The 13,880-nt window shown below is 61.4% G+C and overlaps 1 protein-coding gene across 7 annotated transcripts in view; it reads right to left on the reverse strand.

Moving 5' to 3' along the window:
• The window catches only part of BAIAP2 (BAR/IMD domain containing adaptor protein 2), a 43,554-nt gene that overhangs the window by 3,184 nt on the left and 26,490 nt on the right, over positions 1-13,880 (reverse strand). The window contains exons 7-15 of one of the 7 annotated variants that reach the window (XM_066979967.1): positions 9,582-9,734; positions 7,164-7,391; positions 6,353-6,554; positions 5,620-5,821; positions 5,428-5,496; positions 4,972-5,134; positions 4,630-4,728; positions 3,334-3,368; positions 910-1,007 (exon numbers count right to left, since the gene is read on the reverse strand). In XM_066979967.1, the coding sequence (XP_066836068.1) occupies positions 910-1,007; positions 3,334-3,368; positions 4,630-4,728; positions 4,972-5,134; positions 5,428-5,496; positions 5,620-5,821; positions 6,353-6,554; positions 7,164-7,391; positions 9,582-9,734 (1,249 nt within the window). Of the gene's footprint in view, positions 1-909; positions 1,008-2,623; positions 2,796-3,333; positions 3,369-4,629; positions 4,729-4,971; positions 5,135-5,427; positions 5,497-5,619; positions 5,822-6,352; positions 6,555-7,163; positions 7,392-9,581; positions 9,735-13,880 lie in introns of those variants that run through there. The other 6 variants (XM_066979963.1, XM_066979966.1, XM_066979965.1 and 3 more) reach the window with 6 other exon arrangements.

The following is a 13,880-nucleotide window of genomic DNA, read 5'->3' on the forward strand; positions in this document are numbered from 1 at the left end:
AAGGAGCAGGAGGGGCCTGGTGCTCCCCCAGCACTGCCCCCAAACCCCTCGCCATGCCTCACCTTTTGAAGCGTGCTTTTGCCTTCCTCAAAAGATAAATGGCTTTTGCTTAAAAATAGGGTAATTAATTTCCCCACCTAATTAATGCAGATTCTTAGATCACTTTTCCCCCTAGGATGCCAAAATAGATTCTCGAGACTGAAAGGATAGAAAAGGTTGCTTTGATGAGTCACCAGGGGTTATTATTTAACTGGTTTTGTTCTGGCGGAGAAGAGCACTTTGGCCAGGAGCCCACGGCTCAGAACCACGGGGAAATCATCGCGTGGCTCGCAGGGGGCAGCGAGGGGCTGCCGCCTGGCTCCCCTGTGCTCCACAGGGGCCAGGCACTGCGCAAGCAGACCCCGGGGGGGAGTCGGAACAAGGCGGCTCCGAGATGCGTCCCCAGAGCCGGCCTGGGGATGGCAACGGCATCTACAAGCAAAAAGAAGCTGCTCAAAAAACTTCAAATTAGTGACAACGTGTGGTCCTGCCCTGCCCCGGGGACAGCGCAGCAGCGTCCAGGGGTGATGCGGTGCCACTGGGGCAGCGAACACCGACGACCTACAACCAAAGGGATTCGTTACGGGGTCGGGAGCAGGGCAGGCAGCGGCAGGAGCGGGGCGAGAAGCCAGGGGCCCCCGCAGAGGCAGCGTGACACCAGCAGTGCCCGGCGATGCGAGGAGCCGTGCAGCGGCAGCGGGGTTGGATGGGGGGCTCCCGTCACCGGGACATGGGGACAAGCGGCACCGTAGGCGTGCAGGGTGGGCGCAGGAAGCCGAGCGGTGGCAGCGTCCCCACGCACAGCCCCGCGGTGGCACGAGGTGCCCAGCGCCCAGCACAGCGAGGGGCACACGGAGACCATCAACTTACTAACTACGGGCAGGGGCATCTCAAAACCTGGCCACTTCAACATCGGGGCTGCAAGGGAAAGAGAAGGCAGGTTGTAGGACACCGGCACGCTCCGCCGCCTTGACGGGAACAAACGGTGGTGGTTAATGAGAAGAACCGGGCGGACACCGGCTGCACCACACGCATCTCCGGGCAGAGAAAGGAGGAGAAAAAAAAGGAGGAAAAGTGGGATTTAAGAGTGGGAGGAAAAGTGGGATTTATTGAGAGCTGCGAGTCCGGCAGCATGTCGGGCACGGCCCCTCGGCACCATGCGCCCTGCGAGGACGGGAAGGAAACGCATGGCCACAGCCGGAGCCAACCTGTGGAGAGGAGCGGGCGGCACGGCGGCAGGAGGAAGGGAGGAAGGGAGGGGGCCGCTTCCTTCCCGCGGCCCCACCAGGAGAACCCCTGGGAGCAGGAAGCAGGCGGGGGGCAGCCCCGCTCGCATGCAGCACAGCGCTCGCAGCGAGGCTCTCAGGGGACAGCCAAGACGCAGCACAGAGGGGAGAGAGCAGAGAGCGAGCGGTTAAACAGCTTTAGCGACTTAATTCAGCAAAGCTGTTTAAACAGAAACCGGGCAGACTTGCAAACTGAGCACAGGCATGTGGCATGGAGGGGCTGGTTTGGGCCCCTGTCATGAAGGGATGGAGAAGGAAACAAAAAAAAAAATGGCATAGCAATGCAGGCTGTGATGGGCAGCGCACAGGCACGGCAGCCGAAAAAGACACCGAGGCCCAGCTCAATGCAATAAATAAAACTTTTATTCAAACAATAACTCAGTACAGGGCACATTTCTCTCTGGCTTTTAAAAAAGGTTTCAGCACTTTACAGTCTCCATACAAGTTTTACTAGGGTGGGTTTTTTCCCCCCCCTCTACATTCAGTCACTCAGCATGAAATATCCTGGGTTAAAAATCTTTAGCAAAATTATGACATCGCTGCAGGAGGGTCTCGGTACGGTATGCCCATAGTCTGGTATATAAAACAAAAACTTGTCCGTGTGTATTGCCAGCAATGTCCTAGTAAACAGGCATGTCAGAGGTTTTAAAAATCACATCAGAAAAAAGGAAAGCGTGTAGAGCTTTGCAGCGCAGACGGGCGCTGGCGGTGCCGGCAGCCCCAGCCCTGCCTGGGACGGACACACAGACACGGCCGAGCCGCGCGGGGCTGCGAGCACGTCCCGGGACTGCTCTGCCCGGCCCCCCGCACTAAAGGTGAGGTAACAATACCTTGCTACAAAAAAATATAGATATTTATAAAACAACAAGGAGGAACCCCTCGGGGGCTGCCGGCCGCCCCAGCGGAGAACCAGCCGTTCCCCGCGGCCGGGGGCTCGGCGCCATCCACTTCTCCTAACGCAGCCTTCGCGGCTCGGCTGGGGGGAAGCGGATCTGAGGGGCCGAGGGGACCCGTGCCCACCTCGTGGCCAGCCCCGGGGCTGCCCCGTAACAGTACGTACACCAGAGGCCATGCATGTGGGCTCCGTTCCGGGGAGCTCTGCCCGCGCACCGCGGCGTGCGAAAAGCCCCAGAGGAGGGATAGTGCATCTCTAACATTCACAAAGTAGTACAAAAACTGGGTCCCACTAAAAGTGTAAACTGCATCCAGGCTGCTTCAAAGCGAGCACAGACCGATCGGCAGTTTCTGCTCTGAAAAGGCTTCAGAAACAAGGGCACCGTGAACACCAGGGAGGGGTGGAGAAGCACCATGGTTTCCTTGAAGATCGCGAGAGTTTAAAATCCGAAAGTAGAGAAAGAGAAACAGGGGGGGAAAAAAAGGGGGAGAAAGAAGCAGAAAGCTCTTCTGAGCAGCACGGTGCCGCTGCAAGCCCGGTGTCCTCACACCGTTGATACCAGACTGCTGCTGCCGCTGCGGAACAAAGCAGAGGAGGCTGCCCGAGTGCCCGGGATGCTGCCCCGCGGGCGGCAGCCGAGCCCAGCCAGTGCCGCTCCGCTCGCCACCCAAAGTTTTCATTTCTATCCCAAAAACCGAGCGCGTCCTGCCCTACCCACAAGTGGCTCCGGGCCAGGGACAGGCGGCCCCATGGCGTGGGGCTGCCAGCACCGAGGAGGGAGCGGGGGAAGCCCGAGAGCGCCGTTGGCTGCGGCCTCGCTTCCCAGGTTCAAACCCGAGAGGCGGCTGCGGAGATGCGATGCTCTCCAGAGAAGCACCAGCCCCATGGGGTGCGAGGTCAGGGATGGCTGGGACTGGCCCCAGGACCTGCCCTGGGTCGTGCTGTGCCCCAGCAGGATGTGCACTGCATCCTTGCACAGCCCGGTCCTCGCCACCGCCTGTCCCCAGGGCTGGCGGGCAGCAGGGCGCAGACTCCCCCCAGGGACACAGCTTCGCCCAGAGCCAACACCAACAACTCATTTTTGGGTAACGCCGCAGGAAGGTGGAATCTTACCTGCTAACCGACCTCGTCCCGTAGTCATCGAGACCCTGCGGGGAGGAGAGGAAGCGTGGTGAGAGCTGGGTTGTGCCCCTTCGGCCGCCACCGGAGGGTCACGGGAACAGCCCAAAGTGCATCGGCGCCCGCGAATGCTTGGGCCAAGACCAATGCATTTTGAGATGAAAGGGAGAAGATGGAGATGGCTTAAATGGGATTTAGACAGCAGGGGTGAAGTCTCACCGCTCTTTGGAGCGAGCCAAGGGAAAGCAGCAGCCGAGCATCCCGGCTCGCTCTGCCCTGCCCCACCTTGGCTCAAAGCTCCAGCGACTTTCGAGATGCGAGACACTTGAAAAGGGAGCAAAACTCTGAGAAACGTCAGTGAAATGCTCTGTGGAAGAAGGTGTTTGTGCTGTATTAACTCCCACCAGAAATCGCACAGGGTTTTGGACGGTTTTCCCTTCAGCTGGTGCTCAGTGGTGGTCTGGGGGGGGCGGAGGGCAGCAGTGATCCCCGAAACGTGTGGGAACGGGGCTGGGAGGCGATCCCATGAGGATGCCTTGCTCCAGGTGAGGACATGCCCCGGGGTCTGGCCACGAGCAGCTCCACTCCCTGTGGCAAACAGGAGCCTTCTAGGAAGGACCCGAGCTGCTGCTCTCTGCCACTTGTGTTCCTACCGCCCCGGGAATGATCCTGAACACAAAACCCCAAATCCATCGGTAAACCCTGCCCTGGCCTGGCTTCCCCTGGCTCCACTGGCATGGACTGGGGCTGTGTTTCTGTCCCATCCCCTGCAGAGACGGCCAGGCTACGCTGCCCTCGTCACCACGCGCACCGTCCCTAACTCCTTATCCAAGAAGCCCTGCGCTGGGTTTGGACACTGCTGGCGGGGGAAGCCCCGGCCAGGTCTACCCCAACCCTGAGCCCCAGGTCCCCACGGGACTGTCACCGGTGTCCAGTGGCACTCGTGTCCCTGGAGCCACCAACTGAGCCAGCACGGCCAGGAGAAAATGCTTCCAGCTCCCTGTGAGCAGCTCGTTTCTGGTGGGAGGCTCCCACGGAGTTGGCAAGTGTTGGCCATTGGGGGGCTCGCGGTGCCATTTTGTGCCATCACCCCTCGTGTCCCGCCTGTTCTGCACAGGCAAGCCCAACTGGCCCATCCTCCCTGTCCCCACCTTCTCTCCTGCCACTTCCCCATCCCGTTCTCCTCCAGGGAAGAGACTCAGAAGGGGAATGGGTCGGGCCAGGCACGAGGGGGCCAGGCACAAGCTGCCCGCAAGCCCCAATGGCAACCTTGCGCACGTGCGGACTTACAGCTGTCGACCTAGCGTAAGGCTTGTAGTGGGCGGAGGGTGGTTGGCAGAGGCCACTGGAATAGTCTTTAATTGCACAACCATAGGGCATAAGGTAGTCCTACAAACAACGAACACAGGCCTGTTGGAGAGGAGCCCCCCATTCACCGGCACACGCTCTACACCACGCTAACGCCAAGCACACGCTTTAACGCGTTTCCTTCTGCTTTAAAACACGGGTAGGACCGAGAAGCTGCACGCTCCAGCAGAGATCGAGGCTCTGGGGCTCGCTCAAGCACCTCCCATTTTTAAAAAATCCCCCCCCCCCAGCACCGGAAAAGCCGTGCGGGCAGTCAGGGCTCACCTGGGAGAAGGCAGGCACGGCCACGCTGTACGGCCTCTGCTTGAAGGTGTTGACGTTCTGCGACGGGAAGGCTTGCGAGGACATGCCGTAGTCGGGCGGCGGGATGGCGATGTCGTCTTTGTCAAGCAGGTTGCCCGTGCTGCTGCTCTTCCCTTGCTGCAGGCTGAAGGGGGGCAGAGCGGGGCCATCAGCAGCAGCCCACGTCTGCCACCGAGTCACCTCGGGCAGCAAGCCGCCGGTGGCACCGAGGATGAGCGCGAGATGCACAGAGCCCTTCGTGGGGGACCCCTTCCCTCCCTGCTCCCCTTTGCTCCCCCATGCCTCCTGTGCGGGGCAAAGCAGAATATCCCTGTTCTGAGGCAGCACCCTGCTCTGGAGAGGGCTGGGAGAAGCAGAGGGTCCCCGTCCCGCAAAGCCCCCGCAGCCCTGCCCGGTGCTGGCACGCGGTGCTCCTACCTCGTGTGCACCCGCTCGCTGCCGTCGTTGTCGAGGACACGTGTGTAGGAGAAAGGAAACCAGCCCCTCCTGAAAGGCAAAGGCAGGGGATGAAGCCAACCTGATGCTTATCGACGGAGGTGTCAGAGAAGGCTGAGCCCTCCTGGAGCCAGCCCCGGGGGCAGCGGGGTTCGGGGCGGCCGCGGCACTCACAGTTTGGTTTTCTCGCTCTCCCCGTAGTGCCACCCATCCCTGGCCTCCGGCACCAGCAGCGTGATGAGGTCGCCCTCCTTGAAGCTCAGGAGGGTGCTGTTATCTCCGGCAGCGTGAGAGAAAATGGCCTGCACCCTCGTCCTGCCGTTCCTCTCGAGCCCTGCGGCCATGGAGCTGGAGCGCGGCAGCGTCTTGTTTTCGGCTGGCAGGAGACAAGGACCAACAAGCGCCGAGTCCTTCACCCGTCAGCGTGCCCGGGCACAGCCCCGCATGGCCGGGTCTCTGGCACCTTACCCTGCCCCCAGTACCAACACCACTTTTGGTGGTTGATTTGCACCCCTGACACCTCTCTGATCCATCTCAGGATCCAGCCGCTGTTCTCGGCATCATCCAACAGCTCCATAAAGGAGCAGCCTCCCTGTAGGAGCCTTCCCCGCCTGCCCTCCTCCCCATTCCTCAACGTTTTCCTCCTGGAAATCCCACCCGGGGGCCAAGACACCGCTCTCCAGCGAGCTGTGCCAGAACCTGGCTCTGCTCGGCTCCCAGCACCATGTCCAGAGGTGCAGAGCACCACAGCAGTGGCACGCTGCTCGTCACCACCCCACCGCTAACAAAGGGACCCCACCACTAACGAAGGGACCCCACCACTAACGAAGGGACCCCACCACTAACGAAGGGACCCCACCACCCATCGGGGTGACCCGCAGCCCCCCCGGGGGTGGGGGAGCCTCACCTGAGGCGTAGCTGTTTTTCGGCGGCACGTTTTTGCGAACTGGAAGTGTGTTCGAGTAAGAGTCGCTCAGCTGCTTCTGAGGCTGGGGAGGAGATAAAGATTTGGGCTGTGCTGGCTTCACCTCAGCCCAGTGGTTGTAATCGTCACTGTCTGGGCCTGAGGCTCCGTTCACCACCGGCATGGCCTCCTGTGCCGACATGCGCTAGGGAGAAAGGAGAGGAGGGGGGGGAAGACGGGAGATGTCTTCATCAGCAGGGCACCCCCAGCAGCTCCCCGGGCAGGGACGCAGTGCCAGGGAACGCGGCTGACGGCAGACCAGAGCCCAAGCCCGCTGGGTTCGGCCTCCAGCTTCCTACCTGATACAGACTGCTGAGGAAAGGAGCAGGGGCACCTCTACGGCATCTCACCGCTCACACCCAATAAATCCCTCCCGAGCCCTACTGCTCAGCTCACGCCCCGACATCGGGCACGAGACCCCCTTCGGAAGGGCGTTTCCATCACGCGAGGGTCACCCCAAGCACCTTTCTCCCGAGGGTGCCTCAGCACGGCCCCACAGCTCCGGTCCCAGCCCGTGGGCCCCCCCGCAGCCCCCCGACACCCCCGGGCAGGACGGAGTAGGGATGCTGCTCCAGATCCAACCCTAGCCTGCCCGCGTCCCGGGCAGCGCACCCCGGGCTGCCCAACCCCATGCGCCCGCCTGCGCCCATCCATCCAAAGGCAACTTGCTGAGGAGCACGGTGCTGCTGGCCTGGGCTCATCCCTCCGGCTTTGCTCGGAAGGGCAGGACAACCTCCACCTCCCGGGTACTTACTCCGACAAAAGGTGCCAGCTCCGGGGGGACAGGGAGAGGTTTGGCACCGGGGATGGGGTCAGAGATGATGAGGTTGGACTTGGATGTAGACAGAGGGCTGGGCATGATGGTGCCATTGCTGCTGGCAGCCATCTGCTGCATCAGCTGTATGGCGCGGTCCGGGATCTTGTTGGGATCGGAGCACGACTGCTGCCACAGGGGGAGCTTCTGCGTCAGCATCTCCTTCCCCTGCGAGGGAGAGAGCGAGGTGAGAGGGTGCAGGGAGCGAGGCGTGAGGGTGCAGGGACCCGCGGCAGCACCCGGCCCTGGTAGGGAAGGATCTGATGAGAGAACGGCCACGTCTGGGCAGCACGACTGATGCGCTCCTCCACACACAGCACAAACAAGGTAAAACACGGGGATTTGCTGCTTTCGGGCTCCGAAAAATATAAAATCACTCCGGTCACAAAAAAACATAGAGGGAAGGGGAAGGTAACTCGGTCCCCAGCTGACTGAGATCCCCCCCGTGTGCGGCAGCTCGGGAACAGACGAGCTGCATGGAGCGGGGCTGTGCAAGAAGCCAGTGGCCATGCAAGGAAATAAAAGCTGCTCGAAGGCTCTGCCGTGGGACGAGCAGCGAGAGCAGCACATGCGGTGACGACCATCGCTGTGTCCCTGCGGCACAGCGCCTCTGTGCCCATGGCCCCGTTCCCCACCAGTAAAACCCTGATCTAATAAAGCTGCAGGTCGGGAGGCCCAGGGACACTCACGTCACAAACCGCAGGGACACGTCAAGGCGGCAGATGCCCGTGACACCTTTCCTGCACACGGAGGTGGAAAGATCACACCCATGCTGTGTGCTGGTACCCACGCCCCCAGGGATGAGCTTCGTGCTCGGGGCTGCTCAGCCCCAACAGCCTCCAGCGCTGCTTCAGGGCCCGGGGCCACCCGGCACGCTGCTCCCAGCCAGGCAGAGGCAGCGCTGGCCTCATCCTTACCCAGATAACACAACCATGGCTCAGGACAGCGCATCCCATCTTGTGACTCCCCGGGAGCAGACGTCCAAAACCACGCCGCGGTCACTCCCCAGCCAAACGCACGACACAGCCCCCGTGCAACGCACCGCATGCACACCCGCAGCAGAGCTGAGCTGCAGGGGGGGGACGTTACAGCCCCACACGGCCTTGTGGCTGCCCTCACAGACACGATCGATCCCGATGCATCCCAACCGGCTCCTGAAGCCAGTGCAGAAGCCCCAGAAGGTTTCCCTGCCATCCACCAGGGACCTCGCTGCCCGGTCGCCTGCTGCTGGTGGCAGCACGGTGTTTCCAGCTGGCCAAGCCTCCGCGTGGGGCCAGGTGCCCACGCTGCACCCACGCAGCCCCTCCTGCGCAGCCGCCCTCCCTGCCCTGCTGCAGCGAGCGTTGGGCTTGGCCACGCTGCGGCCACAGCGGGGCTGCTGGTGCCGGTGCCACCGCATCTGCCGGCCCCCCCCACCTGCCCCAGGGGGGATTTCTCCCTCCTGCACCTCGTCCGCAGTTAGCATACGCTGGTGGTTGATTCAGCCCCTACCGCAGCCGGGGACGGTGCTGACTAAGCCCATCTCTTCCCGTTGCTCCCCTGCGCCAGGCGCGGCGGTGACAGATGGGTGCCGCGAGTGCCGGGGGGCGGCAGCAGGGAGCGAGCAGGAGGGGAGCACAAGGCTGCCGGGAGCCACGCGCGCACCCAGCCCTCGTATGGGCTCAGCTCCAGCACGGTGCTGCTGCATCCCAGAGAATGGGGCCCCAGTCCCCGTGCAGGGGATGGGGGCGGGCGGCTGCTCTCGGCTCTGTTCCCTCCTCTGCGATGGCCAGGGGGTGATGAGGGTGGGAGGGAGCCCTCCCGCTGCCCCCCACAGCCCCAGGCTCCGCTCTGACTCGCGGCAGGAACGCCGCTGCTTTGCGTTTTTTCTGCTTTTGCAAACCCGGAGCTGGTGCACGAGCAACTGGGTGAGCCCCCACCCGGGTGAAGCCCTCAAACCGCAGCGACCGAGCGCTCGATGGGCACAAGGTGCACAGCAGAGGGAGCGTGGGGGGCTGAATTGCGTGACCTCCCCGCACAGATGGAGTCAGGCCATGGCTGATGCTGCCCAGGAGAAGCCAGAGAGTGGCAGGACACCCTGCTGGGCTCCAGCCCTGGTCCCATCTACCCCACACAGCCTGAAGCTGCCTCAAAACACAGAGCAGCGCCCAAGGGAGACACGCACCCATCAGATCGAGGGCAGTTCCGTGCAAGTGGGGAAGCACGGGGGGCACTGCCGGTGCATCCCCCCCCTCGGGCCCTCTGCTCCCCCAGCCCCAGGGCACTGCTGCACCCGTGGCTCTCAGGGCATGGCCCTGCTCCTGTGCTAACGGACGGGGGCTGCACGCAGGGAGTGCGGCGGGGGCCCCGCTGACTCACCTTGGCGTGGTAGGTGATGGCGCTCTTCGCCACCGCGCACTGCTTCTCGACCAGGAAGCAGAACCGTCTCCTCTCCTCCGTCAGAGCCGTCTTATACCCATCCGAGACGTAGTTTTCCAGCTCCCCTTGCTTGTTGCTGATGGCTTCGATGTACTAGAGGGGGCAGAGAAGCACAGAGGGGGGGGGCTGCGGTTTCCCGTTCGCCCAGCGAGCGCCCACAGCCCCGTTAGCAGGGGACGAGACCCGCAGCATCCCGAGGACGGGGTCAGCGGTGGGGGTGCCCGTGGGAGGCCCCCAGCACAGGACACACACACACACGTGTGCCTGCACGTCCCCCCCAGCCCGCCCTTACTCATCAGAGCCCCCCACGCAGAGGCGCTGACTCAGCACAGGGGCCGGGAGCGCGCGGGCGGGCAGGACGAGCTGTACCCGAGCAGCCGCCCTCTCACCAAACGGGCGCCTGAGCCCCAGCGGGGGCCGGCGAGGCTGCCCCCAGGCCTCCCCCCCCCATCCCAAGCTAGCAGAAGCTCCCGCAGCCCCCACCCATCTCCTGCACCCCCCGGGACAGCCCGTGCAAGCAAAGCACGCGAAGCCAGGGCAGCGCTGCAGGCTGGCACAGCCCAGCGCACAGCATCGCCCCCGGCACACGGGACCAGCACGGGGCTCCCTGCCCGCTGAGCACCGTTCCTCGATGCTGGTCCCCACCCCCCCCCCAGGGGCCACGCAGACAACACCGGAGCCCCGCGCCGGCAGCGGGCTGAGATGCTGCAGACGCGGCAGAAGGAGGCTCCTCTGCTGGCACGGCTCCTGCTCTACCTACGTGACTTCTGCCAGCTCGGCTGCGCCCGCACAGGCTGTGCCAGCGGGAACGGGGCACGTTTGTGGAGGTTTTTGTAGGGAGCTGGAAAGCAGCACGTGGGGCAGAGCCACGCAGTGCAAGCGCGGCACAAGGGAGGGCTTCAGAGCAGCGCGGTGCCCTCCACGGCCACATCCATCAGCACACCGGAGGACGCGAGATGTCCCCATCTCCCTCAACCAGCCGCTTCCTCCCCGCTCCCTGCCCTTGGTTTGTCCTCAGCAAGGAGCTGCTGCCCTTGAAGCGGCCCAGGAGAAGCAGCCACCAAGCGTCCCCGAGGGGCATCGTGCTCACCAAGGGGCTGCGTCCTGCCCTACATAGGGCGGGCAGCACCACAGCACGGAGACACACGGCTGCCACCGCATCCTCCCAGTAAGGGCAGCGCCACAGGAGAGCCCCGAGCAGCCCCGGCACTGCTAAACCTGCTGCAGGAAGTCTGAGCTTCCCCGGGAAGGGAATTAAACTGGAAATTCAGGGCCCAAAGCAGCTTTTCTTCTTTCTTCATGTTTAACAGTTATTTTTAGCAAGCTACGGTATTTATTAGCAGGCACAAAATGGAACAAACCTCAACAAAGCAGTGAGATTAAGTGACGTCCCGGACTTCAAAGGGGGTTTGCGGCAGAGCTGGAGTCCCAGCACCCCCCTACACACACAGCACCCTCCCTGGAGAGCAAACCCCCAGCCTAAACTGAGCCGGTTTAATTCACTAAATGAGCCGTCAGGAAGGCGAGGAGCTCAGGACGGGTGCACAGCACACTGCCACGCCGGGCGGGCAGAACTTCTCCCAGCAATGGTAAACTTTCAAGTTTTAATTGTGACTTAACCGTGCAAGTCAGTCTTATTTACATCCCTGATTTCAATCTTGTTTCGCAAGTATACCTTTAATTATTTAGCTAAAGAAAGGCTTGCCTTAATGGCTGCAGCCAGTTAGAACATGTTGATTTGCAAGCAGAGAGCCTGTGCTCTAAATTTAGGATTCTCACTGCTTTATATACTTTATGTAAATAAGCACGATGTGCCATTGATTTATGCAGAGCCCTGATTTTTACACTTTATTACATTACAAAATGGCGAACGCCACCTCTTATTCACCAGCTAGCTTTCATTTTGGATTTGTTCAAATGGAAATGGGCTTTCAAACAAAGCACTGAAACACAATTTAAATAAAAACCTCGCTAACTGTGCCAGACGCACGGGAAAAAGTAACGTGCAGAGCACAACGTACGCTCTCGCTACCGTACGTCAAGGAGAGCGCGCCGTCTCTCGTTAGGGTTACCTGCTGCCACGTGCAGGAGCAATGCCTCTGCCTCCCAGCCTGGTTCCTGGGGGGTCCCTGGGGGCACCCCATGACCCACGTCCCAGCCAAGCATTTCAAAGCTGGAGGTGCACACCCGGGCTCCTGCAGCGTGGCCACACCATCACCGCTTCCCAACAGGCGCCTGCCGGCACGCACCTCTCCACTGTGGAGTTTCAGAGCTCGATTTAGGCCGCCAGCCTCAAATTCAGACGCTAAGCATCGCCTCAATAAAAATCCCAGCTTAAAGGGGAGAAGCCCCACCTGTGGCCAGGCCACCTGAGATGGCACCAGCCCGGTCGGTGCTCGTGGTGCCAGGAGCCAGCGCACGCACCGGCAGCTCCAGAAAGCTTTTCTGGGTTTCTAGGTTGGAGAGGCCTCAAATAACCCCCCCCTTCCCCCGCTCCTCAGTGCATCCACCTCGCCTCCAGCAGCTCCGCTGACCCAGTTAGCGAGGTGGCAGGAGCCAGCTCCCGGGGCTCACCCAGCTGCCCAGGGCAGCGAGGGGGAAGCAGGGCGCGGGTCCAGCCAGCAGCGCCACGGAGGGTCCGTGCACGGGAGCTGCTCCGAGTTACCCCCCCAGCCAGGCAGTTCGGAACAAGGAAACATGAAAGCAGAGCAGCCGCTGCAAAGGGACACAGCCGCTGCCTTCGCTGCTGCAGAAAAGCCAGGGCGCGCAGGGGCCCCGCTGCTCGGACTAACAGCATCCCCCCAGCGGACTCAAACCGGACAGCCGGAGGTGTGTGAAGATGAGAGGGCTGCTAACAGATGTCAGGACCTGGGTTTTCTTCAAGCACACGCTGCAATCAGTGCAGTTAGTGCAGGCGAAGCAGCAGCAGCATCGTTACTGAATTTCACTCGAATCTCTAATAACAACACGGCCGTAATGAAAAAAATCAGTTCAAGCCATTCTATCCAAGGCAAGAACATGAAAATTAGTTATGAATATAAGCCAAGGGCAATGCTAATCCCCGCAGCACTGAGCGCCACTGTGTAAATAACCATTACAGATCTTTATCAGAGAACGGGCGCTGACAATGTCTGTGAAATGGGCTGAGCGAGGGAACCGCTGCGAGGACAACGGGGACCAAACCAGGCGGGAGCCAGCCAGGCTCTGCCTAGGAGGTCTCCATCTCACTGCTGTGGGCACGGCAACAAACCCAGGGACCAGAAAATCAGAGCACTACGGGCACTTTTCAGGGCAGTGAGTGGCCCTGAGCCGAACGTGGAGCAGGGAGGGGACCGTGTCCCCAAGCTGTCCCCAAAATCGGGCTCTTCTCTGGGATGAGATGAGGTGAGCACGGCAGTACAGGGCAGCAGGGAGAAAACGCTGAGGGAAGAGGGGAAGGGAGAGGAGTCTGCAAGCTGTGCTGCCCTGATACGGGCAGGCTGGAATATCCAGAAGAAGTAAACACAAGAAATGGGGATTTATTTAAGGAACCACAAGGGAGAATAATTAGAAAGTAACGAGATAAAATAGGAAAGAAGTTAGGCTGATTAACAGAGGAAGAGCTTTTAAGCTGTCACAGTCTCAAGGAAGCACAGCTCAAGCCCTAGCACAGCGCAGGGTCAAAGTTGAGAACAGCTCTGGGGGTGCTCAACCCCCTCGGCTCCTGGGGAGGGAAAAGGGTTTCCTTGTCTCCAGAATTTGGTTCCTGCACGGGAGTTACGCTCCTTGCCCTGGGTTTATGCAGAACTGGGTAAAACCTGCCTCCAGCCGTGCCCTGCAGCGTGGGACGCGCGTGCCAGCCCCTCTGCAGGCTGCGACACCTCAGGTAGGGGTCGGCCTCGCATTGCACGCTGTGCTCAAAGCTGCTGCCTTGAAACAAGGTAGGAAAAGCATGCGAGGGTACACGGCACCACTGAAACACCTCAACCCCCTCTCTGGGGAAGCTCGCCCTTCCCATCCCAGACTGAGCCCCATTCTGGCTCCCAGCAGCACCGGCTGCTGTAAGCAGCTGCTCACGTGCCCCGATGAGCCCGCAGACCTCTTCCAAAGCAAGAGAAACTACATTCTCCCTACGAGAACCAGCTCGCTGGGCGAGCAGATGCCCAGAGAGCCACGGCATCAGCGGTTATCCAAGGTGAAACGCGCCCAGCTGGTCCTGCGAGCACGAGGCCAACAAGCGCCCCGCTCCCCAGCCGTTGG

This window comes from Anser cygnoides, chromosome 19 (genome assembly GCF_040182565.1).
Source record: "Anser cygnoides isolate HZ-2024a breed goose chromosome 19, Taihu_goose_T2T_genome, whole genome shotgun sequence".
Taxonomy (NCBI): Eukaryota; Metazoa; Chordata; class Aves; order Anseriformes; family Anatidae; genus Anser; species Anser cygnoides.